This window comes from Hoplias malabaricus, chromosome 1 (genome assembly GCF_029633855.1).
Source record: "Hoplias malabaricus isolate fHopMal1 chromosome 1, fHopMal1.hap1, whole genome shotgun sequence".
Lineage (NCBI taxonomy): Eukaryota > Metazoa > Chordata > Actinopteri > Characiformes > Erythrinidae > Hoplias > Hoplias malabaricus.
The window spans coordinates 2,585,770-2,612,622 of record NC_089800.1 but is presented as its reverse complement, the minus strand read 5'-3'; the positions used below and the strand labels follow the sequence as shown (position 1 = coordinate 2,612,622).

At 45.1% G+C, this 26,853-nt stretch overlaps 3 protein-coding genes across 5 annotated transcripts in view; 1 reads left to right on the top strand and 2 right to left on the bottom strand.

Annotated features, from left to right (window-relative positions):
- atp2c1 (ATPase secretory pathway Ca2+ transporting 1) overlaps positions 1–10,555 on the top strand; it is a 38,292-nt gene extending 27,737 nt beyond the window's left edge. For all 3 annotated transcript variants that reach the window (XM_066643295.1, XM_066643304.1, XM_066643313.1), the window contains exons 12-27: positions 18–142; positions 778–875; positions 1,074–1,169; positions 1,352–1,441; positions 2,884–2,988; positions 3,160–3,316; positions 3,416–3,586; positions 4,470–4,567; positions 4,655–4,705; positions 4,857–5,023; positions 5,134–5,202; positions 6,273–6,389; positions 6,536–6,683; positions 6,795–6,890; positions 7,327–7,468; positions 7,997–10,555. In XM_066643295.1, coding sequence (XP_066499392.1) covers positions 18–142; positions 778–875; positions 1,074–1,169; positions 1,352–1,441; positions 2,884–2,988; positions 3,160–3,316; positions 3,416–3,586; positions 4,470–4,567; positions 4,655–4,705; positions 4,857–5,023; positions 5,134–5,202; positions 6,273–6,389; positions 6,536–6,683; positions 6,795–6,890; positions 7,327–7,468; positions 7,997–8,118 — 1,852 coding nt within the window. In that variant the 3' untranslated portion in view covers positions 8,119–10,555. The remainder of the gene's footprint in view (positions 1–17; positions 143–777; positions 876–1,073; positions 1,170–1,351; positions 1,442–2,883; positions 2,989–3,159; positions 3,317–3,415; positions 3,587–4,469; positions 4,568–4,654; positions 4,706–4,856; positions 5,024–5,133; positions 5,203–6,272; positions 6,390–6,535; positions 6,684–6,794; positions 6,891–7,326; positions 7,469–7,996) is intronic.
- A 250-nt stretch (positions 10,556–10,805) lies between these two features.
- LOC136664543 (protein asteroid homolog 1-like) lies at positions 10,806–18,289 on the bottom strand. Its single transcript, XM_066641767.1, has 5 exons — positions 18,252–18,289; positions 15,288–16,572; positions 12,575–12,791; positions 12,146–12,323; positions 10,806–11,394 (listed from the first exon to the last, which is right to left on the bottom strand). Exons 2-5 carry the CDS (start codon positions 16,521–16,523, stop codon positions 11,208–11,210), a joined length of 1,818 nt encoding a protein of 605 aa, XP_066497864.1. The 5' UTR covers positions 16,524–16,572; positions 18,252–18,289; the 3' UTR covers positions 10,806–11,207.
- Positions 18,290–19,489: 1,200 nt separating this feature from the next.
- On the bottom strand, positions 19,490–26,520 carry LOC136708527 (protein asteroid homolog 1-like). Its single transcript, XM_066683148.1, has 5 exons — positions 26,479–26,520; positions 22,998–24,291; positions 22,153–22,369; positions 21,699–21,864; positions 19,490–20,717 (listed from the first exon to the last, which is right to left on the bottom strand). Exons 2-5 carry the CDS (start codon positions 24,240–24,242, stop codon positions 20,315–20,317), a joined length of 2,031 nt encoding a protein of 676 aa, XP_066539245.1. The 5' UTR covers positions 24,243–24,291; positions 26,479–26,520; the 3' UTR covers positions 19,490–20,314.
- Positions 26,521–26,853: the final 333 nt, after the last annotated feature.

The following is a 26,853-nucleotide window of genomic DNA, read 5'->3' as shown; positions in this document are numbered from 1 at the left end:
TGGTTGTCTCTCCGTAGTCTTGCTGTAGCCGCTATCCCCGAGGGTTTGCCGATCGTGGTGACAGTGACGCTGGCGCTGGGGGTGATGAGGATGGTGAAGAAGAGAGCCATCGTAAAGAAGCTCCCCATCGTTGAGACACTAGGTACGGATGTATTTGGATTTTACAGCATCGTTTATGTTTAAACCCACAGTCCACACGTTGGCGAATGTTTTATATTTTTAGATATAATTTATAACAATGTCCTCCACCCTGAGAATACAGCAATAAACTATTGACAGTTCATAAAAGGAACGACATGCCGACTGAGTACGTTTTCAGTTCCTCACAAAGCTCTTTTATGGTGCTGCAGTTAGAGCCATGTTCTTCCTCTTCTCCACAGTGGAACACAGTTCTGGTTCTTAATAAAACATCCATCACCTGCTTTGTTCAAAACCCCACAAGCCTCACAGCAGTGTTCTCCCACTGTCTAAACAGCTCCTTTAAATGATAGTGAGCCGCTCGCTGTTCACCCCGACCCCGAGCGCACAGCAGTGAGGAGCAGAAGCTCTGGTTTTTAGCCGTTTTTGCTCAGTTCTCAAAATGTGTCCCATTTTAAAAGCTAATTACATCTTTAAACATGTGCTCGTAGCTCTCATAGTGTCCCAGCAGTAGTGCTCCATAACTGCTTTGTTTAGTCACAGATTTAAAGATCCTGGAAAGATCCCAGATTTGTTGAATTCCTGATTTATTTGGTTTTGAATGTGTTTATTGATATTGTGAGGGTCTTTATTTTGCAGGCTGCTGCAATGTGATCTGCTCTGATAAAACCGGGACCCTGACGAAGAATGAAATGACCGTCACGCACATCTATACCTCAGACGGACAACACGCAGAGGTAAACTCTAGAGCTCTAGCTTTTGAGTCTCAGGTGATTTATAGTTAATAATATAACAGTAGTATAATATCCACAACCCTGAAATGGACAAAATGGTGTAGAGAGAGCGGGGCAGGGTGGTCCACGTTTCAGTTCCTGTGCTGAGAGGCTCTGGACTCGACTCTGGACACTCACAGTTGTGTGTGTGATGTTTTTCAGGTGACCGGTGTGGGCTATAACAGTGCTGGAGAGGTTTATCTGAACGGTGACATGGTCCACGGATTTTCCAACACCTCCATCAGCAAAATTGTGGAGGTGAGTCTTAGCAGGGTCCATCTTCAATGGTAACAAGAGAAATCATGAGAAATCTGTGCTAGTGTGTAATGGAAAGATTATGATTTCTGTTATAATATGGTGCTGTGTATTCAGTAAAGCTTTAGTAATATGAAATATATTCTACTCGCCCCTAATCGGTTTGTGTCGGTCCGTTCCTCCAGGCTGGCTGTGTGTGTAATGACGCTGTGATCAGGAACAATACACTGATGGGACGACCAACAGAGGGCGCACTCATCGCTCTGGCTATGAAGGTACATCACAATTATCAGTTGTAGGGACTTAACCGTGGTCACTCTACGCCACGCAGCGCAGACGACCAGCACCAACTCTCCATCTCCAGAGATCACGTTTGTTTTTATCCGACTCACGACGGCAGCTCGTAAAATGACACCGTGGTCTTTTGAAGAGGTTCAAACGCTCCTTGGATCGGTGGCCGACGAAAGAATCCAGCGAGAGCTGGACGCTGCAACAAGGAAGGAACAAACTCTACTGATCTGTCTGAACTGATGACGGAGCTGTGTTCAGTCCCAAACAACAACAACACGCCGATACACCATGAGTAAACACCGCTTAACGTTACCGCCGCCGTTGTTGTGGTTTCCAAAGCCCGTTGTTCTCGTTAGAGACAGGGTTTTGAGATGACACCAGCTATATTTGAATCAGGTACCAGGTGCCAAACAAAGGGTAGAGTCCAGTAATGTAGGTACCAAGGAGCGGGAAAGTGTCATTAGTGAAATCAATCCTCTGTTCACATGTTTTGATGTTTTTAACAGCGTTGGATCACCATCACCTCCACCTCGTCACGTTTGTTGCTGTTAGAAATCATGGACTCCGAGCTGTGCCCTCTAGTGGTCATAATGTTAAACGTCCATGCCAGTTTTAAAGGACACAGAGAAGCGTGTTGGCAGTGACGGTTACATTGTTTGAAGCTGCCGTGCTCTTATATAAGGTTCTGCCACTTTTACCCATTAACCAGCCACCCGTGACACTCGAATCTCAGGTTTGTGTTGACACTGGGATTAACCTGTGGCTGTTCACTCCTTTTAAACTTCTTGTAGATTGTTTGTGTTAGAAGAACAATGGCTGAACACACAAAGCCAAGGCGGATATCCAGCTGAATATCACACTCCTGGGTAAACACCAACGCCTCCCAGAAGTCAAATAGTCGCTGTGACCTCAGGGAGGCTGTGGACAGAGTTTTATCACTTATTTGAGCGTTTACACTCTGTCAGAGTCCTCTCTCTTCAGGCGGTAACTCATCTGGTGATGGACAGTTCGTGGTGTTCTTCCACTGTTCCTGACCACAGAGCCGATCCTGTCCTGATGATTTGGACCCGTGTGGCTTTGGCAGTGACGCAGATGTTTTTAAAAAACCTCCACAGGAAAGATCTGCTGTGTCTGATACACTCATACCACACACACACTACCATGTCAGTGTCACTGCAGTGCAGTCCACCACACCAGTAATATCTGGACAGCAGTGAGCCTGTGGTTTGAAACTGTCCTGGGTTCAGATGAACTACTAGTGTGTGTGTGTGTGTGTGTGTGTGTGTAAACAGTGCACCTGTGTATACATCGGACCTAATGAGGTTAAAACGTTTTATAATGAATAAATAAGGCCAAAAATTTGGAGTGCATGGTTGGTGTTTCTAATCAAGGGGTGTGTGTGTGTGTGTGTGTGTGTGTTTAATAGATGGGTCTGGAGGGCTTGCAGCAGGAGTTTGTAAGATTGGAAGAGATTCCTTTCTCCTCTGAGCAGAAATGGATGGCTGTACGCTGTGTCCACCGCACTCAGCAGGTCAGGGCCTCGTCATTTTATTATTATTATTATTATTACGATTATAAAATGTATACCCTTCAGATGTAAAATAAATACATCTTCAAATATTGTTACTGTTTCTAAATGCGTAGATAATATAGATGTATCTGAACTCCATCTCTTTCCCCTCTAACGTGGTGTAACCTGCAGGATAAATCTGGAGTATTCTTTGTGAAAGGAGCCTTTGAGCAGGTGATTCGCTTCTGCAGCTCGTACCACTGTAAAGGAGTTAACTTTCCCATCACCCACCAGCAGAGGGAGCTGTACCAGCAGCAGAAGAGCTACATGGGCACGGCAGGACTCCGAGGTAAAGGCGTTTCCTGGCTGTAATCCTCAGATTCTCTCTGTTTTGAGATACGAATCATGGTTAAAACCCTGCTCCCTGTTTGTGACTGTGTGGCTGCAGTTCTGGCGTTCGCCTCTGGGGGAGAAATGGGCGCTCTGACGTTCCTGGGACTGGTGGGCATCATCGACCCGCCGAGATCGGGGGTGAAGGACGCGGTGTCGACCCTCATCAGCTCCGGCGTCGCGGTCAAGATGATCACCGGAGACTCTCAGGAAACGGCTGTGGCCATCGGTGAGACCCTCAAATCAGGACACAGCAAGGGGACGGAAATTTACTTACGACAAATGTGTTTGAGTTCACGTTCCCTGCAAATATTTGCTCTAAGGCACAGTAGTAATGATTTTTGTGTCAAAATCGAAATTTAAGGGTGCAAGCGAGAACTGCAGTTTGAATTACAGGTATGTGCTTTTTAAAGCAACACTAGGTAGTATTTTTGCCCTCAGATTACAGCTTTAAAATCATTGTGATGTTCAGTTGAGCTGTAATAGGGAGAAAAGAGCCTCTGTCAGTGCTAGTCTGGGCTTTTGCACTGCAGAAACCGCAGTATGTAACTTTTAGAGGAGGGTAGGAAGCAAATGTCAGTTTCAGAGGCTTCCCCAAATCATACAGCCTTTGAAATTATGGGATTTAAGTGAAGTATTTTTTAAAATAATAGGAAATCAGTGGAGAATTTAGCAATTTGTAACAATTAAATAAAACATTAAATAGTTTTTAATAGTTCTCTCTCTCTCTCTCTCTCTCTCTCTCTCTCTTTGTCTATCTATCTCTCTCTCTCGCTCTCTCTCTGTCTCTGTCTCTCTCTCTCTCTCTCCCTCTGTCTGTCTGTCTCTCTCTCTGTCTCTGTCTCTCTCTCTCTGTCTCTCTCTCTCTCTCTCTCTCTCCCTCTGTCTGTCTCTCTCTCTCTCTCTCTGTGTCTCTCTCTCTCTCTCCCTCTCTGTCTATCTCTCTCTCTGTCTCTCTCTCCCTCTGTCTGTCTCTCTCTCTCTCTCTGTCTGTCTCACACTCTCTCTCTCTCTCTCTCTCTCTGTCTCTGTCTGTCTCTCTCTGTCTCTGTCTGTCTCTTTCTCCCTGTCTGTCTCTCTCTCTCTCTGTCTCTCTCTCTCTCTCTCTGTAGCGAGTCGTCTGGGTCTGTACACTAAAGGCTCACACTGTTTATCTGGAGAGGAGGTGGATGTGATGGACATTCAGCAGCTCTCTCAGATCGTGTCCAGGGTAATAACACCTCTCCTACACTTCTCTGTCGCTCTAATGATCTCTCCTGCTTTTCCACACTCTTCATAGACCTTTGTGTTTTGACAGATTGTGGTTTTCTACCGAGCGAGTCCTCGACACAAACTCAAAATAGTCAAGGTGAGTAAAGCAGGAATGTGGACGTGTTTCAGCAAATGAATGTAAACTCTGCACTGAACGTTTACAGAACTCTTACAGAGCGATTTCCACTGGAAAAAAGCTGATCGGACCTGGGTTTTTCAAGCCATTGCTTGTGTTTTCTGGTCCTCAGAGTCTGCAGAATATCGGCGCGGTGGTGGCGATGACGGGGGACGGAGTGAACGACGCCGTGGCCCTGAAGGCGGCCGATATCGGGGTGGCCATGGGGCAGACGGGCACGGACGTGTGTAAGGAGGCCGCCGACATGATCCTGGTGGACGACGACTTTCAGACCATCATGTGAGACACTGATACCTTCACACTTTCCCCCTTTTTGATCATGTCTTCAGAGAATTGATACATTTGAGGGGAACTCTACTGTCACTGATAAACTCTGTCGTCTGCTGCAGGTCGGCCATAGAGGAGGGCAAAGGCATTTACAACAACATTAAGAACTTTGTCCGTTTTCAGCTCAGCACGTGAGTGTTTAACCCCCTCTTGTTCATTCACAGCGCATTGCTCTTCTAATCCACAGGATGGCACTGTTGATGACACCTTTATCCAGTTCTCCGACTTAATCCCAATGTATGCTTCTCCTGACGTGCACTTCTCCAGAAATGTAACTACACATCAGACTGCAATCTTCTCCACACACAGGGACGCAAAAAGCAGCGCATTTATAGAGCGAGGTTTCCTCAGACATGGTGTGGGCTTCAAGGAAAAATACGGAGGTCTCTGGGGGGTTGTCCCAAACAAGGACCTACTCCCTAAATAGTGCACTTTAAAGATTTATAAAAGTAATGCTACTGCACCACTACATTGTGTACGACAGAGTGTAGAGGAGGGCGGCACGGTGGCGCAGCAGGTAGGAGTCACAGTCACACAGCTCCAGGGACCTGGGGGTTGTGGGTTTGATTCCCGCTCCGGGTGACTATCTGTGAGGAGTGTGGTGTGTTCTCCCTGTGTCTGCGTGGGTTTCCTCCGGGTGACTGTCTGTGAGGAGTGTGGTGTGTTCTCCCTGTGTCTGCGTGGGTTTCCTCCGGGTGACTGTCTGTGAGGAGTGTGGTGTGTTCTCCCTGTGTCTGCGTGGGTTTCCTCCAGGTGCTCCGGTTTCCTCTCTCAGTCCAAAAACAAACGTTGGTAGGTGGATTGGCGACTCAAAAGTGACCGTAGGTGTGAATGTGTGTGTGTGTCTGTGTTGCCCTGTGAAGAACTAGTGCCCCTTCCAGGGTGTATTCCTGCCTTGCGATGATTCCAGGTAGGCTCTGGACCCACTGTGACCCTGAACTGGATAAGGGTTACAGATAATGGATGGAGAGTGTAGAGGAAGATGTTTGAGATTCAGCCCTAGTGGTGTGGCGGTGTAATTGCAGAGCGATGCAGAAGTGTAAATGCTCACAGTGGTGCAGGCTCTGTATTGAATCAACGCAGAAGTATACATTGGGCTTTGGTATGAGTAAATCGTATAAATAAAACCTTAAATTAGAAGTAAAATATTCCATTCTTTAAGTAGTAAATGCTGTGGATTTGTCTCTGTTTCCGTCCTCAGGAGCATCGCTGCTCTGACACTCATCTCTCTGGCGACGCTGATGAACTTCCCCAACCCTCTGAATGCCATGCAGATCCTCTGGATCAACATCATCATGGACGGACCGCCCGCTCAGAGGTAAACACTTCGCACGTGACACAACATAAAATAACAAATCATAACGGGACGTCACAGCACCCCACGGTTAGCTCTCAGCTGTTTACACTGCCCTTGTCTGCGATGTTGTTGTCCCCTGACTCCACTGTCTCTGCTGTTGGCTGCAGTTTGGGCGTGGAGCCTGTAGATGGCGACGTGATCCGGAAGCCTCCGCGGAACGTGAGAGACAGCATCCTCACGCGCAGCCTCCTCGTCAAGGTGCTCATCTCGGCCTTCATCATCGTCTGCGGCACACTCTTCGTCTTCTGGAGGGAGGTGCGTTTTACAGAGGCCTTCGGTCCTCTTCACACAGGAGATTCAGATCCACACCAGAGTTTCCCTGTGACAGCCATGTTTTAACACGTCCGTCTGTGTGTTTGTGTTCAGTTACAAGACAATCTGATCACTCCTCGAGACACCACCATGACCTTTACGTGCTTCGTCTTCTTCGACATGTTCAATGCCCTCAGCTCACGCTCACAGGTACACACACACACACACACACACATTGATATGTTTGTATATGTGTATATTAATATAAAATATCTGTGTATATAATATCATCTGTCTCTCTCCCCTCTGTCTCTCTCTCTCTGTCTGTCTGACTCTCTCCCTCTCCCCCTCTCTCTGTCTGTCTTTCTCTGTTTGTCTGTTTGTCTCTCTCCCGCTCTCTCTCTCTCTCTCTCTCTGTCTGTCTGACTCTCTCCCTCTCCCCCTCTCTCTGTCTGTTTCTCTCTCTCTCTGTCTGTCTGACTCTCTCCCTCTCCCCCTCTCTCTGTCTGTCTGTTTGTCTCTCTCCCGCTCTCTCTCTCTCTCTGTCTGTCTGTTTGTCTCTCTCCCTCTCCCCCTCTCTGTCTGTCTGTCTCTCTCCCTCTTCCCATCTCTCTCTCTGTCTCTCTCTCTCTCTCTCTCTCTCTAGACGAGAATGGTTCATGAGATGGGTTTGTGCAGTAACCGAACGTTCTGTTACGCGGTCCTGGGCTCTATTATGGGTCAGCTGCTTGTCATTTACTTCCCTCCACTTCAGAGGGTATTTCAGACAGAGAGCCTCAGTATTCTAGGTAACTAACGCACACCTCACTCTCTCTCTCACACACACACACACACACAGAGCAGGAGGAACAGGTTCTCAGTCACAGCTGTAGCTGCAGAAACAGTTCAGCAGGGGGAGACACACAAATCTCGTCTATATTTCAAACCCGCAGAGAAACACTGAGCGATATCTTTATATGACCTTTAAATCATGCCGTATTTATAAGAGTGCTCTACAGGATGTTTATTTTGCCTCATTAGTTTACAGGTGTCTCAGTGCTGACATCAAAAGCGGTTCTTCTGTGGGTTCCCTGGGGTTTTTACCACAAATTACAAGAGATAAACCTTACAAACACTGAGAAATAAAATGAATTGCAGTAATCCTTTCCTGAAAAATGCATAAGTTTTGGTTTAAAAATTACAAATCCTGATTGTTGATCTCTAAACATCACAAACAGATGCATGCAGCACGTTAGAGAGGAGTAGCTGAGCTGAGGAGAAACAAACCCTTTCACTAGCTAACCGTTAATTCTGTGTTATTTATTTGTTTCCCTCAGATCTGTTGTTTCTGGTGGGCTTGACCTCGTCCGTGTGCGTGGTGTCCGAGGCGATAAAGACCCTGGAGCGGTGGCGGGGGGGCGAGAAGCGGGAAACCTCAGATTCCTTTCACGAAGTATGACGCACATTGTGTCCCGTGAAGTGGGTGGAGCTTTTGGGGACGAGAGGGCGGGACTTGCGGACAGGTCCACGTCTCTAAAGACTTCAGTTCGGAGCTGAGACAGTGGGCCAGGGGACATGTGGTTTTGGGCTTTTTTTTTGGCTTGTAAAGGTCCGTTTTCTGACTTTTTTTTTTTTTCCGGAGTGGACCTCCGTACTGAAGGACGTGCCAGCGCCCCCTTGTGGTCTCCAGGTGAAACCGAATAGCATCCCGTTTTCCTGAAGACGCTCCGGTGTGCTGCTCTAAGCCTGTACTACTTTCCTCATAGCGTCTGGATGTCGACGTCATATTTTATATTTATAATTATTGGTTCTTCTCTTTCTTTCCCTGAATTGAGCACACTTTGCTGGTTGTAGTAGTGGAACAACTTGGGTACAGATGCCTTTTGCATTCCGGCAAATCACGCTTGAATTAATCAAAGGAGTGTCAGCACATGGAGGAAGGGAATAATAATTTACCTTGTGAACGAAGAGCCAGGGTATTATTATTATTATTATTATTATTATTATTATTTAATACAGCTGACCACTATTCTGCAGTGGGGTATTGATTATTTAACACATAACGAGCATTTAGACAATTATTTAAAGCATCGTAATGCACTGTTGTTTGAGTCACTGAATGATGATGATGATGATGATCACTGAAGGCAGAGGATCCTCTAAAGCTCTCCGTCTGATGCCTGCTAAGATTTTTTTATTATTATTTTTTCCTCTCCGCGGTTCATTTTTAAACAAAGTGATGAAGAGGTTTTGGCTCTGTGTGAAATGCTGTGTTCCAGAGAATCACCCGGAGTCAGAAAAGCGGACCGCGGCGGTGAAAGGGACCAGACGTCCTGCTCAAAAAGCTCCTTAATTATTTGTGAACACTCAGCTGCACAAACCCTACTGTGTAGTCCCTCCTTATCCACAGAGGGGCGAGTTCCAAGACTCCAGTTAATACCAAACCCTGTGTGTGGTGTGTGTTATCCTCTGCGTACATGTGCGTGACTGCAGGAAGCGCGTACGGCGTGGAAACACTGCACAAAGAGAGGGTTCGTCACGCTGCTTTTACTGGTGTTTTTTATATGGATTAGTGCATACTGTTTTACACTGTTGAGATTTTCTGCCGCTCTCCGTCATCGTCGCCGTTCATTAAGAAGCTCTTTAGACGGGTGGATGTCACTGGAGGAAGTGGAGAGGAAATAAAATGCTGGAGGAGTGTTGGAAGCAGAGACGTCTGGTTCCATTCCCCACCACTGGAAAGCCCCGTCTCTACAGTCAAACGTAGCTGCACAGTAGCGGTCCTCATCATGTTGTTTACGTCAAAACTGCAGAATGGGGGATTTTTTTTAATAAACTGGTGGCATTTCTCTTTGAAGTTTTCTATAAAGATGCCACATTCTACATGTGTTCCTCTGAAAGACACTTGGCGGCGCCGTGGGGAACGCTGTCATTTATGGTGAAGCCGAAGCTCAAGTTTTTGCGAGTTCGCTCTAGTTTGGGATGTCACGCTTGCCGTAGACATGACGTTTCTGTCTTTTCTCGTAGTGGACGGGTAGCTGGTGGTTTACATGTAGCTTAGCTGTAGATCTGATCTGGAGCTTTACGCAGAGCCTTATTGGGAATGTTCCGATGAGGACATGGCAGGGCTGCACGATATGAACACACGACATACTTACTGCAGTTGTCCAGCTATTCTAAGTGTCCGAAAGCCCAAACGTAATGATGCTTAATGGCAAGAGTCGGCGAGGGGTGTGTTCAGCTCTCAAACACTGGGCTGTGAAGTAGTGGAACTGCTCTCTGACTCGTCCCAAAGGTGTTGGATGGAGCTCCATTTTTTTCAGAGTGGTGTTAGTGATCCAGAATTATTCGTCCGACATCAGCACCTGACCTTGCTACTGGCTAAAAACCATCAAATCCTCACAGCAGTGTCCCAAAGTCTAGTGTAAAGCCTTCCGATTTCCATAATCGTACGGTCATTTTAATATTTATTTCTGGCTCTGAGGGCTTGGTTCCATATTGAAACATATGGCGATATTTACGATATCAATATCACAGAAGCCAGTATCGTGATGAATGATGTATCGTGCAGCCCTCCAGCTCTTTCCCGCTCTGTAAACCTTTCTTCATATTGAGGAGAGGCTGGATACACTGAATCTTCTGCAGTACGACATTTTCTTTCCTCTCCGCGGCAGTAACACTCTCCTCTCACCAGGAGCTGCAGTAAACGTCTCCAGGGATAAACACCCTTTTTAATTTACTCAGATTTCCACTTTTCGTCAGAAGCGGACGTCTCTTTACGAGCCTGTGATGGAAGGGTTGGGTTTAATTGTTTTTATTTGGGTTTTTTTTTTTTTTTTTTTGAAGATGGTATTTAATTTATTCTGTGTTCTGACTTTGAGAGTCTCATCGCTACTTCGGGATACAGTTGTACATTAAAATTTATACAAATCTTTAAAAACACTTTTGCCTTTTGATTTTTGGGGTTTTTATTTTTGCTTTTGTGGATTTTTTAAAATTATTTTTAAATGAACATTTCATAAAAGCACACGGTTCAGACACAGAGCTGACATTATTATATTTATTAATAAATTCATGAAGGTTATTCATTAACACAATTTTTAGGCAAATACTGAACGTTAAGCTACTTTTTTATATTCTTTTCGGCAACATTTCATAATATAACATGGCATAGGTGCATAATTATAAAAAAAGAACCATTAAAACACATTTAAATTCAGTTAAAATGTGGAGAAAAATTTGAAATGTCGAAGAGTCATCAGTATCTTTTGTGGTACACTCAAAACAAAATGTTATATTGAATATAATACAAGGACTCATTGGTGACTCGACAACGAGAACCACTCGCAACTCCCCTCACTCCTTGTAGCACCATGAATACACTCTCTCAGGGTGACTTCTGGAGAACGTTCATCCATAGAACACAAGTCCATTCTTGCTGCTAAGAAACAGCCAGTAGAAAGCTAAGTTACTGAATCTGAGTGGATCAGAGTCACTCAGAGAATCGGTGAGTTGTTCAGAGAATCACTCAGTTCATTCTTGACCTGTTCACAGACCAAACAAACTGATGACACTCATCCTCTTGACCATGTTCTCGCCCAGCTCACGCTCCACAGCGGCCCGGAGCTTTTGGTAAAGCTTCAGAGCCTCAGGGCATTTGTCCAGGAGTGATTCAGCTGTGAGACCTTTATCCAGCTCTCTGACCACATGGTGCAGAAACAGACCACTGTACAACCTTAAGACAAGGAGATAAGAGAATTTCAGTCGTACACTGAGCACGGACGCTACAGACAAGAGGGAGTGTTAAAAATAAAATAGTAGGAGTATATGTGGAGATGGGAACACAGTTTTCAGCGCCTGTTCTTTAAATGATAATGAGCCGCTCGCTGTTCACCCCGACCCCGAGCGCACAGCAGTGAGGAGCGAGGAGCAGAAGCTCTGGTTTTTAGCTGTTGTCGCTTGGTTCTGTTTTTTCTCTATTCTCATTTTCTCAGTTTTTCTCATTTTAGTGCTCTTATTTCTCCGCGCTCATTGTGTCTGGTTTGCTGAGTTTAACCTTGTCTTTGTGCTCTCACATAAAATGGGTCCAGTGCTGTGATTGGACAGACTCAGACGAGGGGGCGGGGCCATTCTAAAGTCCGTGCACTTGACGTCAGAAACGGAGTAGAATCAAAATGACTAATTTTATCCCCTGTATTCTGACTTGGCCAGCACACAGAAAAATGATTGGGGTCTTGATTCACACTGTGGCTCCAGATCCTATGAGTTATGGTAATATTTGAATTCATATATGTAAAATATAGGATTAAATAAGTTAAATTTAAAGTGGAAATCACATTTATAAAACACATTTACTAAATTATAGAGCAATCCGTTAAATCTTTAAGCAATAATTAGCCAAACACTTCAACTAATTAGTGTTTATAATCATAAAGGGAGCGAAAGAGAGAGAGTGTGTGTGTGTGTGAGGTGCTGGGGGTGTTTACCAGGCGTACTGAGGTTCAGGTACTGGGTTATGGAGCAGCTGGTTCAGACAGATGCTGTCTCTCAGAACACACTGCCACTGACTGAAAGCATGAGCTGCCTTCAGATCCAGATACTGATCCGGATCCAGACCAGCCTCATTTATTTCCACCTCCAGGTTCTTCAGCATTTTCCGAACATCTGCAAGAACAGCATCAATCAAATGTAAACAGACTTCACTGATATCACAACTGCAAAAAAACAAACTGTTTCCTTCTGTTTTATAAAAATCCCTGCATTAATCTATTGATTTATTAATTCTGCACAGTCGGTGAATTTAGACTTCGTTGAGTCTTTATCTCTCTTAGTGCCGTAGCTCCAGTGCAAAGCTCAAACCCAGACAGTCGCTTTAACTCTCAAAGGTAACGGATTAAAACCTAAAGACTGTTTACCTTCCTGTGTGAATGGATCTCTGGACAGTTCTCCGTGGACCAGACCTATCAGCAGAGCCCAGTAGAGCTCACGCCTGGGCTCGGGCTTAGCTTCTTTCAGCCAGAAGATGGTGACGTAGACGGCGAGCTGGAGGTTCTGAGGAACGAGGAGTTCATCGGGAGCCTGAGTCACTTTCAGAGCTCGTGAGAAGATCTGAAACCTCTGAGTCTCTGGAGTCTAGAAGAGGGAAACGACATATGAATTAGTGCTGTATTTATGTAAATGATTCTGCTCTGTTCCTCTCAATAGACTATAGACCGACAGCAGGAGCAACACCCAATATCACTTCACTGGAAAAAAGCTGCAGGCCAATTATCCCCTAATGCAGTGGTCACCAACCTTTTTACGTACAAGATCACCCTTTGAAATCTGAACAAATGAAAGATCTACCAGCGTAAACGCCAGGCTTAGTCTACTTAAAAACAAAGCTGTGCATGTCTCTTGCTTATACTTCTTTTTGTCTATCCAAATGCCCTACCTTTTATTTAGGCGGCTGTACTTATGTAAGTACGCTACGGTCGCACATATGACCACAGCTTTATGTGTCCCTGCTTAAGTAGCTGGTGAACCACTGCGGATACAGAATGACGCATCTATAGTAACTTAAAAGACATACCTGAAACAGCCATGGTTTATCGCAATGGACTTGCAGGGCTTTGGAGATCGACTGGATGGTGACCACTGCCCTAATGGGTGGTCTAAACATCTGTTGGCTGAATGGGCGGGGCTAAACATCGGTAGACTGAATGGAGCAGGGCTAAACAGCTCAAGTTGAATGGGATTTAACACTTCACTGAACAGTGAGGACTAAACTGCTAAAGATATATTTATATCAGATTTAATATAAGTCATGTATTTTTAAAGGTTATCTTTTATAGAATAATTATTTATTACTAACTTTAATAAACCATTGTTTAAAATTTGTTTTAAAAACATGTTAACACCTAAAATTATGGAGGGAATATGGCCAATAGAGACAGAGTCAACTCCAAGAGATTCAACTCTCTGAATCGCTGGCCAACAGTTGATACAAGTGACTCCCAGACATTTGAAGAATCAATTCTTTGGGAGTCGTTGACTTTACAAACTCGTTTACTGTGACTTAACTGTTACTAGTTTTAATTGAGAAAAATTGGTCGTCAACTTATTTTTATTTATTTTTTGGTCAGTTTTCATTATCAAATTTAACTCTTCCATATAAGGACGTTTTTTGATGTTTTTAAACAAAGTGTTTAAGCACAGCCTCATCATTACACTCCATCCTGTACAGACTGATTCTGAACAAGGATTATTAATTTATACTCTTTTGCATAAATAATCACCAGTAAAGGCTCTGAATGCATGCTGAAGCACAGCTTATGTAACACTCCTATTGTCTAACCTGGTAAACCTGTTTACAATACAGCAACAATGAGGCTGAGCAGATACAGGATTTTGCCACTCTGGACCAGTATGTCTAGGCTTGTTAAGGAGCTGGGGTTGTGTGTCAGCATGAACCAGAAAAAAGAAAAAGTGAAAGTAAATGATTGGCTTTACTTGGAAAAAAACCATACTATTAAACACAAAACACAAGGTATGGCTTCAATTCAAAATTAAATTCCAGTTCAGCATTATGAGATATTACTTGTTGCTATTTATGCAGCTTGTTCTACGTTTACACCTTTAAATTTCAATAAACTCAACAAACAATAACTAATAAATCAAGAAAAAAATACAATAAAAATGTTAAACCATTAGTTGCAATGAGAAAGACAAATAAATGTGCCTCAGTCTCTTAATTGTAGCCCTACCACACAACCAGGTAGTTCGGCATAACTCAAGAGTGGTCAGATCTGTCAGTTCTTATGGGTGGCTCGCCATCAATTTCACAGAAGGGTTCCAAAATGAAAATAAAGTCGGTGATCGAAATGCAGATACCCTAGGCCGCATTTCAATGATCGACTTTATAGTCGTATCATCGGACCTTCGGCCATATGTTCTGGACACTCGGGTGAAGAGAGGTGCTGAGCTGTCAACTGATCACCACCTGGTGGTGAGTTGGATCAGATGGCGGGGGAGGATGCCGGACAGACCTGGCAGGCCCAAACGCATGCTGAGGGTTTGCTGGGAACGTTTGGCAGAGAGACCTGTCAGAAAGATCTTCAACTCCCACATCCGGCAGAGCTTTGACTGCATCCCGAGGGAGGCTGGTGACATCGAGTCCGAATGGGCCATGTTCCGGACCTCCATTGTTGAGGCGGCTAAACGTAGCTGTGGCTGCAAGGTTGTGGTGGCAATCCCATAGCATAGCTAGAGAGAATGCCGTTAAACTCACCAAAAACTGTGTTTAAAAGACAAGTTGTAAACCAAAGAGCGTCCTCTCGACACTGTATCAACCAGCCGTAGCTGTATCCTCAACCAGGTAGTTTTTTTTAACAATGAAGTTTTGTTTTTTAGACTAACTGGGAACTGCAGCTCCTTCCTCCACGGCATGAAAAGAGGAAAAACAAAAACACAATTTGCATTTGCCATTACCAATAAGAAGCAGCTGAGGCGGGACAAACTAAATTGTGCAGTATGATTGGCTGCATCTTAGCGCATCAGACTCAGCTCAATCAACTTAACCCCAAAACCGCTGAGGAGCTTTAAACTGTGAGTTATCTGTATCACACATGAAATGGGGATTACACGTACCTTCCACAGTGTCTCCAAGGGTAGATTCGTTAAGGTGGGAGTGACCTTGTTTGTGATCAGCTTGACTCCATCCCTGTCGTACTCCTCCACCTCATGGCACTCTCCTTCCGTCGGACCCAGCATCAGTCCGTAGATGACCTCCCGTATGGATCTGGACGTCAGGTTGTTGCTGTTGCGGCTGAAATTCTGGACCGAGAAGTTGAGAATGACCCTGTGCCGCATCAGGACATTGAGGAGGATGGCGTTGAGCTTTCCTTCAGCAAAGGCCTTCAGGAACCAGACAGGGAGGTCCCGTAGAGGTTCTGGAAGATTGCCCTGTGGTTCTCCGCTGATGAAGAACTGAGCTATGGAGCTGGAGCTAAGGGTGTAATGCTTTATACTTTCATGGAGATCTTTTTTAAACGTTGAAAGGCTGGGTCCTACATAACGATTACTAACGTCGCGTATCAGATATGAAAATGTTGACAGCTTTGTCAGCAAGTCATGGATTCTCTCTTCATGAGAACTGGAGCTATTGTACAAGGTTGGAAAACATCTTTTGTAGTCAACTTGAGTGTAGTCGTTCCCCAAGATGACAGCAAAAATAGGAAGGATGTCGTGCTCATTCCTTGGGTTATAGATGTCAAAGATGTGGCTAACTCTATAGTATTTGGCGTTGATAAAGAGGTTGTCCGATGGTGCCAATAGGGTCACTTCCTCCCATGAGAAATGAGAAAGGGGTAGAAAGGCTCCTTCAATGTTGAAGATGTAGAAATCCGTGTCGTCGGACAGAACCGGGCACTTCCACTCGTTTGCCAAAGCTGCCACCTCCCGGTCTGCCTCGGACACACACTGAATCAGTGGGACTTCAAGATTCAAGACGACCTGTTTGAAGACGTTCTTGGTGAGCGTTGGTAGGACTTCTCCTTCAGTTCCATTGGACAAATTATTAGCTCTTTTGATCCTCTCTTCTGTTCTTTTCTTCAGCGTCTCAAACTTCTTGTCGCTGACGTCGTCTCCTCCGTCCAGAACCACGTACGGCTGAATTCTGCATTTTCTGAGGTTGCGGAAGAAGGCCCTGATCTCTGTTTCAAAAGCATCATATTCTCCCCCGTGTTTCTGGTCCAAGCGGGGCTTGAAGTACAGAGTGTGATACAGGCTGGATCCGTCGATGATCAGTTTGCTGTCACTGAATTTTCGCTTCTTCAGGACGTCGTCGTTGTTCTCCAAGAACGTCTTCAGTCTGTTGACTCCCATCGCCAGCAACTTCTGAGGCTTTTCAGGGTCAAACCACACAAGACCGCTCCTGTTAAAGCAAGAATCACTCAGTGTTTACAATCCAGGATCAGTTCTTCTTCACCACGGCAGTAACCTATAACAGCTTTTATACACCTGTCAGCCATAACATTATAACCACCTCCTTGTTTTACACTCACTGTCCACTCTCCCAGCTCCACTGACCACACAGGTCACAAAAAATGCACGAATGCCATCAGGTGACAGAGTGTTGAAACAAGAAGTGGTAGTAATATTATGGACACTTATGAGTCGCCAATCCACCTACCAACGTGTGTTTTTGGAGCATGGGAGGAAACCGGAGCACCCGGAGGAAACCCACACAGACACAGGGAGAACACACCACACTCCTCACAGACAGTCACCGGGAGGAAACCCACACAGACACAGGGAGAACACACCACACTCCTCACAGACAGTCACCCAGAGGAAACCCACACAGACACAGAGAGAACACACCACACAAAATGTGTTCTATTGTTAAAATGTCAAGCTTGTTACAATAGAGGAATTGTTTTGGTGAGTCCTCAGACTCAGATATGCACTACATCCTATTCTACATATGTCACAAACAAACAAACAAATAAATAAATAAATAAAAATCCAGTTCCTTACTCTTATGTAAGTTTAGTTGAGCTTGTATCGCAAAATAAATCCTCATTTCACCTTCTCCACTCTACAATCACTCGCCCAGTTACATTCTGAGTCTGATACTTTCAGTGCGTTCATCTGGCTTCACTGTCTGGATTCTGCCACCTGCATTCTGATTGGCTCTCTGCCTTCTTCTACACATCATCCGAACATAGCAGACTTGTGATTGGTTACTTTGCGTATCTCTTTTCCTGCAGAAGCAGGCGGGTCTTGGCCACATTAAGTGGTGAAAGGCACCAGACTCTCCCAAGAGTCTCTGACGATACGAGACTAGTTCTGCTGTCATTCTACAGCGCTGCTGGTGTCTACAGCTATCTTCTGGGAACTATCGAGAGGCTCCATGATCCGCCACTGCTGTAAAAATGAATGGTCAATTGGAGTGAACGGATCGAACGCAACTGTATCTGTACAGCTCTGGGTGAGACAAGGCCAAAGCTATGAGCAGCAGGAACATGCATGAGAGAGAGAGACAGGAGAAGAAAACCAGACAGGGGGAAATAAGGGGGTAAATACGTTCATGGTAAAGCAGGGGCAACTTTCCCAGCGCAAAAAATAAAAAATAAAAAATGCAGGGGCCAGGCAAGAGAACCCAGCAACAGACAGGAAACTGACATGCAGAAGAGAGAGAGAGCAGTTTGTTTGTATTATTATTATTAGTAGTAAACTTTAGTCATATACATGCAGACAGAAACGACATAGAACTGTATGAAATTCCAAACCTCCACAAACCAAAACAAACAAACAATAGGAAACTAACTAAAAAAGCTAGAACTATGGCAGAAAGACAGGGTTAATACAAAGTAGTGTTAATTGGTGGAACCAGCTGTAACACCAGTAAAGAAAGAGTAACTGAACGTCGGTGATTACCCAAAAGCCTTTGTGAAAATGTAGGTTTTCAGTTTAGACTTAAACTCTGTATGTGTCCGAACAGGAGGCTATTCCAGAGTTGAGGAGCTTTGTGAGAAATGGCTTCTCCTTCTCCATTGTTTCTCCAAGAGTAGACCAAAGAGAGATGATAAAGTAGAGTTAGTGACTTACCTGTGAGGGTGATGGAGATGGTGATGGAGAAGGCGAGCGCTCGCGGTGTGTGCAGGGTGCGGTTCTGCTCGAGGCGCACATTTATATACAGACCGAAAGGGAAACAAAACTTAATCAACATCCTGAGGCCCTTCCTGCTGCAGGAATGCTGCTCTTGCTTTATTTATCCATGGCTTTTAGATGCATCTCTGTAATAACACCAGACTCGTCCTTCAGAGACACACTGAGTGTGTGTCCACACTGACCCCTGACAAGTGGACCACCCTGTTTTTATCTCTCTGGACCTTTTCTGGTGTGATATAAGAAGCTGAAGCCCCAGGGTCTGTGGTGCGACTCGAACACAAAGTAGTGATCGACCGATTAATCGGGCCGATTTTTGGCATTTTTTATATAATCGGCATCGGACGATATATTAGCGCAAGAGGCCGATATTTGCGCAATGCACACAGGCCAGATCTATACAATGTATTACTGCAGTAAAATAATCATTTTCCTGATGGAGAGCTTGGGGTCTAGGGTTAAGCTTTCAACCACTTCATATATATTTCAGGACTCTAAATGGTTTCTTTTACAAATGTGAAGGGTTTTCTGTAAAAGTAAATCATGATAATGCCTCTAGTTTATTCACTGACTGAGGAATAAACATCGGCCATCGGCAAACCCATATTGGCCGATCACTAACACAAAGTGCAACTGAGGGGTTTAAAAACTCCAGTAGCACTGCTGTGTCTGATCCACTCGTATCCCCCGCCCCTGAGGGCTTGGTTCCATATTGAAACATATGGCGATATTTACGATATCAATATCACAGAAGCCAGTATCGTGATGAATGATGTATCGTGCAGCCCTCCAGCTCTTTCCCGCTCTGTAAACCTTTCTTCATATTGAGGAGAGGCTGGATACACTGAATCTGCAGTACGACATTTTCTTTCCTCTCCGCGGCAGTAACACTCTCCTCTCACCGGGAGCTGCAGTAAACGTCTCCAGGGATAAACACCCTTTTTAATTTACTCAGATTTCCACTTTTCGTCAGAAGCGGACGTCTCTTTACGAGCCTGTGATGGAAGGGTTCGGTTTAATTGTTTTTTTTTTTTAAGTTGGTATTTAATTTATTCTGTGTTCTGACTTTGAGAGTCTCATCGCTACTTCGGGATACAGTTGTACATTAAAATTTATACAAATCTTTAAAAACACTTTTGCCTTTTCATTTTTGGGGTTTTTAATTTTTTATTTTTTTAATGAACATTTCATTAAAGTTCACATTTAAAAGTTCAGACACACAGCTGACATTACATTTATTAATACTTTCATGTAGGTTTTTCATTAACACAGAGTTAGTCTTCACAAAGAATACTTTTTAGTTAAATACAGTTAGTGAAACTTAAGAAAGCCACACATTTTTTTTGCCTGCTTTTACAATACAATAAAAATCTCCCATTAAAACACATTAAATTCAGTTAAAAATGTGAATTCACATTAATCTATAAATCATTTCTATATAAAAATGTGAACTCTCAAAGAGTCATCCTTATCTTTTTTGGAACAGTCAAAACAAAACTTTGTACTCAATATATAACTATTAACTTTGTGACTCGCAACAAGAATCACTCGCAACTCCCCTCACTCCTTGTAGCACCATGAATTCACTCTCTCAGGGTGACTTCTCCAGAACGTTCAGAGAGTCAAGGTGTCCTTCAGAGGGTCAGGGAGTCGCTCAGAGAGTCAGGGAGTCGCTCAGAGAGTCAGGGTGTCGCTCAGAGAGTCAGGGAGTCGCTCAGAGAGTCAGGGAGTCGCTCAGAGAGTCAGGGAGTCGCTCAGAGAGTCAGGGTGTCGCTCAGAGAGTCAGGGAGTCGCTCAGAGAGTCGGGGAGTCGCTCAGAGAGTCGGGGAGTCGCTCAGAGAGTCGGGGAGTCGCTCAGAGAATGAGGGAGTCACTCGGAGGATGAGGGAGTCGCTCAGAGAATCAAGGAGTCGCTCAGCGACTGAGGGAGTCACTCAGAGAATCAGGGAGTCGCTCAGAGAAAGTTGATTCATGGCCTGTTCACAGCCCCAATAAACTGCTGTCTATTCCAAGCAGGATCGTTCATATTTCTTGGACTTTGGATCTCTCCTCCTGTTTCTAGCTTCGTGTCTCGTCCTGAGCCTCCAGCGTATTTTCCCATCACATTTAACTGCCGTCTTCCCTCTCCTGTGTGTATCTTCATCCTCATCCTCATCCTCATCACAGCTGAGATTATCCATCATCTTGCTACTCAGGTCTGTTGGATCCTGCGCCTCTGCTTTCTTCTTCCTGCTCTCCTCGACTCTCATCCTCCTGACCACATTCTTGTCCAGCTCACGCTCCACAGCGGCCCGGAGCTTTTGGTAAAGCCTCAGAGCCTCAGGGCATTTGTTCAGGAGTGATTCAGCTGTGAGACCTTTATCCAGCTCTCTGACCACACGGTGCAGAAACAGACCACTGTACAACCTTAAGACAAAAGAGATCAAAGAGTTTCGTCAGTACACTGAGCACGGATGCTACAGACAAGTGGGGGTCTTAAAAGTAAAATGTGAGGGGTTTGTGAATGTGAAGATTGGAACACACTAACCCTAACCCTAGAGTTCTCCCTCTGTGTAAACAGCCCCTGTTCAGAACGCCCGCTTTCAGCACCTGTTCCTTTAAATGATAATGAGCCGCTCGCTGTTCACCCCGACCCCGAGCGCACAGCAGTGAGGAGCGAGGAGCAGAAGCTCTGGTTTTTAGCCGTTTTCACTCTGTTCTCTTTCTTCTCCGTTTTCACTCAGTGCTCTTATTTCTCCGCGCTCGTTGTGTCTGTTTTGCTGCGTTTAACCTCGTCTTTGCGCTCTCACATAAACACAGGTCCTGCACTGTGATTGGACAGACTCAGACGAGGGGGCGGGGCTATCCAAAAGTCTGCGTTGATGTCAGAACCGAAGCGGAATCAGAATGGCTCGTTTTATCCCATGTTTCTGACTTGGACATCACACAGAAAACTAACGGGGAGGTCTTGTTTCACAGTGTGTGGGTTGGTGGGATCCAGATCCACATATTAATGTGAACGTGCACAGAACAAGGTCACGTTTAAATGAAGTCTTATTACTCCTTTCAACTGAAGGGTGGATCTAGGCTCAGATTATATTTGGTTTAGTCACCTCCTCATATCACAAGTTTTGTCACGCTGACGTGACTCATAGTATCAGTGCTTCCTCCTCCCAGATTTCAGGGCCTTCTCTATGGCTGTCAAATAGGCGTTTGGGCTTACGTTATGTGGCTAACTAGTAAACACACACCCTGCCAGGTGCTGAGGAAATCACTGTACTTGGAAACACATTTAATAATATCTAACACTACATTATAGAGCAATCAGTAATCTTGGATTAATGACGTGTATGTGTGTGTGTGTGTGAGTGTGTGTGTGTGTGTGTGTGAGGTGCTGGGGGTGTTTACCAGGCGTACTGAGGTTCAGGTACTGGGTTATGGAGCAGCTGGTTCAGACAGATGCTGTCTCTCAGAACACACTGCCACTGACTGAAAGCATGAGCTGCCTCCAGATCCAGATCCACACCAGCCACTTTCCTTCCCCCCCTCAGGCCCATCAGCTTTTTCGGAACATCTGCAGACAGGCCACGACAAGAATTAAACGTAACGCATCAATCAAACAGAAACAGACTTTGCTGATTTCACAACAGCAACAAAATATAAACAAAAGAGTGTCCTGTGAGCTTCCTTTTTATAAAAATCCCTGCATTAATCTATTGATTTATTAATTCTGCACAGTCTGTGAATTTAGACTTCGTTGAGTCTTTATCTCTCTTAGTGCCGTAGCTCCAGTGCAAAGCTCAAACCCAGACAGTCGCTTTAACTCTCAAAGGTAACTGATTAAAACCTAAAGACTGTTTACCTTCCTGTGTGAATGGATCTATGGACAGTTCTCCGTGGACCAGACCTATCAGCAGAGCCCAGTAGAGCTCACTCCTGGGCTCGGGCTTAGCTTCTTTCAGCCAGAAGATGGTGACGTAGACGGCGAGCTGGAGGTTCTGAGGAACGAGGAGTTCATCGGGAGCCTGAGTCACTTTCAGAGCTCGTGAGAAGATCTGAAACCTCTGAGTCTCTGGAGTCTAGAAGAAAGAGGAATGGAGTGAATACTCCGTTAAAACAACGCTGCAGTGAAAAAATAAAACGCAATCATAAACAATTACTTAAAATTTGTTACATTTAGAAACACATTAACATCTAAAATGAAGGACGGAATATGGCCACTGCTGCAGAATGCACCTCCAATCTCAGAGTGTGGTTACAGAGTGGTCTGAGAGGCTCTGAGTGGCGAAATGTGAACGTGTTTTCATTGCGATGCCAACAGCAAACAGACGGAGCATTTTCATGTTTTTATTTCCTTGCGATTTTCAATCAATTGTAAATAATGCGTCATTTATCTGTCTTACAAATGATTATTTTGATGATAAAAGTGCGAAAACATTTTATCATAGCATCATAGTGTTTTTTATTTGGTTCTCTAGTTTTTAATTATGAAAAATACGAATGTTTCAACGAATGTTTTTATTCCACCGTTTTTGTTAAAGAATTTAATACTTTTCCAAATACAGATGGTTTTCGATGTTTTTAAACAAAGCGCTTAAGTCCGGTCTCATCTTTACACCCCGTCCTGAACAAGGATTATTCATTTATACTCATTTGCATAAACCATCACCAGTAAAGGCTCTGATTGGATGCTGAAGGGTAGCTTACCTCCCACAGTGTCTCCAAGGGTAGATCCGTTAAGGTGGCAGTGACCTTGGTTGTAATCAGCTTGACTTTCTTCCTGTCGTACTCCTCCACCTCATGGCACTCTCCTTCGGTCAGACCCAGCATCAGTCCGTAGATGAGCTGCCGTATGGATCTGGACATCAGGTTGTTGCTGTCGCGGCTGAAATCCTGGACCGAGAAGTTGAGAATGACTCTGTGCAGCGTCAGGGCGTTGAGGAGGATGGAGTTGAGCTTTCCCCCAGCAAAGGCCTTCAGGAACCAGTCAGGGAGGATCTGTAGAGGTTCTGGAAGGTTGCCCTGTGGTTCTCCGCTGATGAAGAACTGTGCTATGCAGCTGGGGCTGAGGTTGTACTCCTCTAGGCTTTTAGTGAGTTCTTTCAGAACCGTTAGTGAATCCTCTGAGTTTTTATTAAAGTTGCGAAGTTCGCGAATGGCCTCTGTCATAGTTGGAAAGCGGGACAGCCACCTCAGCAAGCCATCGATTTCACTCCTCCCTCCAGAACGACTGAACTCGGCCCAGTTTGGAAACCACGTTTTGTCAAGTTGGGTGTAGTCATTGCCCAAGATGGCTGCAAAAATAGGGAGGAGGCTCTTATTCTTTGTCTTATAGCTCGCACAGAGGTTGCTAACTGAATACCATCTTGCTTTAATGAAGCAGTTGGTCGACACTGCAGACGTTGTCACTTCCTCCCATGAGAAATGAGAAAGGGGTAGAAAGCCTCCTTCAATGTTGAAGATGTAGAAGTCCGTGTCGTTGGACAGAACCGGGCACTTCCACTCGTTTGCCAAAGCCGCCACCTCCCAGTCTGCCTCGGACACACACTGAATCAGCGGGACTTTAAGATTCCTGACGACCTGTTTGAAGACGTTCTTGGTGAGCGTTGGTAGGACTTCTCCTCGATCTCCCTTGGACAAAATCTCAGCTCTTTTGATCCTATCTTTCGTTCTGCTCTTCAGCGTCTCAAACTTCTTGTCGCTGACGTCGTCTCCTCCGTCCAGAACCACGTACGGCTGAATTCTGCATTTTCTGAGGTTGCGGAAGAAGGCCCTGATCTCTGTTTCAAAAGCATCATATTCTCCCCCGTGTTTCTGGTCCAAGCGAGGCTTGAAGTACAGAGTGTGATACAGGTTGGATCCGTCGATGATCAGTTTGCTGTTCCTGAATTTTCGCTTCTTCAGGATGTCGTGGTTGTTCTCCAAGAACGTCTTCAGTCCTTTGACTCCCATCGCCAGCAACTTCTGAGGCTTTTCAGGGTCAAACCACACAAGACCGCTCCTGTTAAAGCAAGAATCACTCAGTGTTTACAATCCAGGATCAGTTGTTCTTCACCACGGCAGTAACCTATAACAGCTTTTATACACCTGTCAGCCATAACATTATAACCACCTCCTTGTTTTACACTCACTGTCCACTCTCCCAGCTCCACTGACCATGACTGTCTGTGAGGAGTGTGGTGTGTTCTCTCTGTGTCTGCGTGGGTTTCCTCCGGGTGACTGTCTGTGAGGAGTGTGGTGTGTTCTCTCTGTGTCTGCGTGGGTTTCCTCCGGGTGACTGTCTGTGAGGAGTGTGGTGTGTTCTCCCTGTGTCTGCGTGGGTTTCCTCCGGGTGACTGTCTGTGAGGAGTGTGGTGTGTTCTCCCTGTGTCTGCGTGGGTTTCCTACGGGTGACTGTCTGTGAGGAGTGTGGTGTGTTCTCCCTGTGTCTGCGTGGGTTTCCTCCGGGTGACTGTCTGTGAGGAGTGTGGTGTGTTCTCCCTGTGTCTGCGTGGGTTTCCTACGGGTGACTGTCTGTGAGGAGTGTGGTGTGTTCTCCCTGTGTCTGCGTGGGTTTCCTACGGGTGACTGTCTGTGAGGAGTGTGGTGTGTTCTCCCTGTGTCTGCGTGGGTTTCCTCCGGGTGACTGTCTGTGAGGAGTGTGGTGTGTTCTCCCTGTGTCTGCGTGGGTTTCCTCCGGGTGACTGTCTGTGAGGAGTGTGGTGTGTTCTCCCTGTGTCTGCGTGGGTTTCCTCCGGGTGACTGTCTGTGAGGAGTGTGGTGTGTTCTCCCTGTGTCTGCGTGGGTTTCCTCCGGGTGACTGTCTGTGAGGAGTGTGGTGTGTTCTCCCTGTGTCTGCGTGGGTTTCCTACGGGTGACTGTCTGTGAGGAGTGTGGTGTGTTCTCCCTGTGTCTGCGTGGGTTTCCTACGGGTGACTGTCTGTGAGGAGTGTGGTGTGTTCTCCCTGTGTCTGCATGGGTTTCCTCCGGGTGCTCCGGTTTCCTCCCACCCTCCAAAACACACGTTGATAAGTGGATTGGAAGCTCAAAAGTGTCCGTAGGTGTGAGTGTGTGTCGCCCTGTGAAGGACTGGCGCCCCCTCCAGGGTTCCTGCCCTGCGCCCAGTGATTCCGGGTAGGCTCTGGACTCACCGCTGCTCTGAACTGGGTAGGGGTTACAGACTGAATGAATGTTACTATCTTTAATGAACCAAACTGAAAAGCCACTGAGGCACTAGTTGAAACAGCATTATGTATCAGAGGAAACCTGATTATCGACGAAGGTAAAGTAAGCTGCTGAAAAAGCCAGTAAAAATGTTCATGAATTAAACTCCTCAGTGTTTTAGCGCCGACTGAACTGATGTTTACGTTCTTTCCTGACGTTACGACTGTGTATTTTACAGACACCTGTTACAGACAATCAGTTAATAGCTGTTCACAGCTCAGTTTTGTGTTTCTACCTGTAGATGGATATTTGAACCTTTATTTTGTAAAAGCAGCAGCAGCTCCTCCAAAGGTTGAGTGAGAGGATTTTTGCACAGTTCAAAGAAAACATTGTAATAAATTTGCTGCTGTGAGGCAATTACCTCTAGTGACACTGAGTGTTGACATAAGGAATTGGTTGTAATGTTATGGCTTACATAATACTTACGGTGTTACAACATACTTTTATTTAAATCAAAATAACAGTTTAATATATTCACCAAACTTCACCTTCATCTCATGATATTTTCCTAAAACTAAACCCATGTAAATAGAGCCCAGGTTTGTTTCCCAGTCCGGTACCAGCTGGGGTTTAACGACACTCTACAGCACAGCAATCACATCACAGTTAGAGTTTAATGAAGAAAGAATATAGTAAAAAAAGGCCACTCTTACAACTGACGTAATAAAGAAGTCATACACTTACAATGCTTACATTTCATGGAAATAAATATTAATATAAATATTAATAAAAATGTTTCCAGCTGTTGTCTATCTATCTATAATGTATAACAAATATATATTTATGTTTATAATAAATACGGAAACAGTGTAAATATAAAAGCTGGTCGTTATTATAACAATTGAAAAAATGAATAAAATTAAATGCATTTAAAATTATTTTTAAAATCAGATTCAATTAAAAGAGTGATTTCCGCTCTCAGGGTCTGAATAAAGAGTGACGGATTATTAATGATGTCGCTGATAAAGTAGAGTTGATTATTTACCTTTGAGGGTGAGGTGAAGGTGAGCGCTCGCGCTGAGTGCATTGGCGCGGTTCTGCGCGAGGCGCTCGTTTATAAACAGATGGGAAGGAAAACGAAAGCGTTCCTCCTCACGGGGGAAAACGAAACTTAAGGCACAGTCGGAGGCCCTCCCCGCTGCAGAGACGCGTTGTTTTTGTTTATCCGCGGTTGTTAGGAGCGTCTCTGTGATCACACTGGACTGGGGTGGGTTGGGGTGTGGGGGGGGGGGGGGAATCCGAAACTTACCCTCAGTAAATCCCTGCCCCAGGAGTTACAGGGAAAACCCTGAAGGCAGGAGTCACCCAGCTGTGACTGTCACTGAAGATGAAAGATTGGGGGCTAATGATTGGGGAAATT

Excerpts from the sequence above, each read along its gene's own strand:
- LOC136664543 (XM_066641767.1), bottom strand. The coding sequence starts at position 16,523 with ATGGGAGTCAACAGACTGAAGACGTTCTTGGAGAACAACGACGACGTC. Across the intron at positions 12,792-15,287 it reads CCTTGGAGACACTGTGGAAG|ACTCCAGAGACTCAGAGGTT; the intron begins GTACGTGTAATC and ends TCCCTCTTCTAG. Across the intron at positions 11,395-12,145 it reads CCTGAACCTCAGTACGCCTG|GTTGTACAGTGGTCTGTTTC; the intron begins GTAAACACCCCC and ends CCTTGTCTTAAG.
- LOC136708527 (XM_066683148.1), bottom strand. The coding sequence starts at position 24,242 with ATGGGAGTCAAAGGACTGAAGACGTTCTTGGAGAACAACCACGACATC. Across the intron at positions 22,370-22,997 it reads CCTTGGAGACACTGTGGGAG|ACTCCAGAGACTCAGAGGTT; the intron begins GTAAGCTACCCT and ends TCTTTCTTCTAG. Across the intron at positions 21,865-22,152 it reads AGATCCATTCACACAGGAAG|ATGTTCCGAAAAAGCTGATG; the intron begins GTAAACAGTCTT and ends GCCTGTCTGCAG.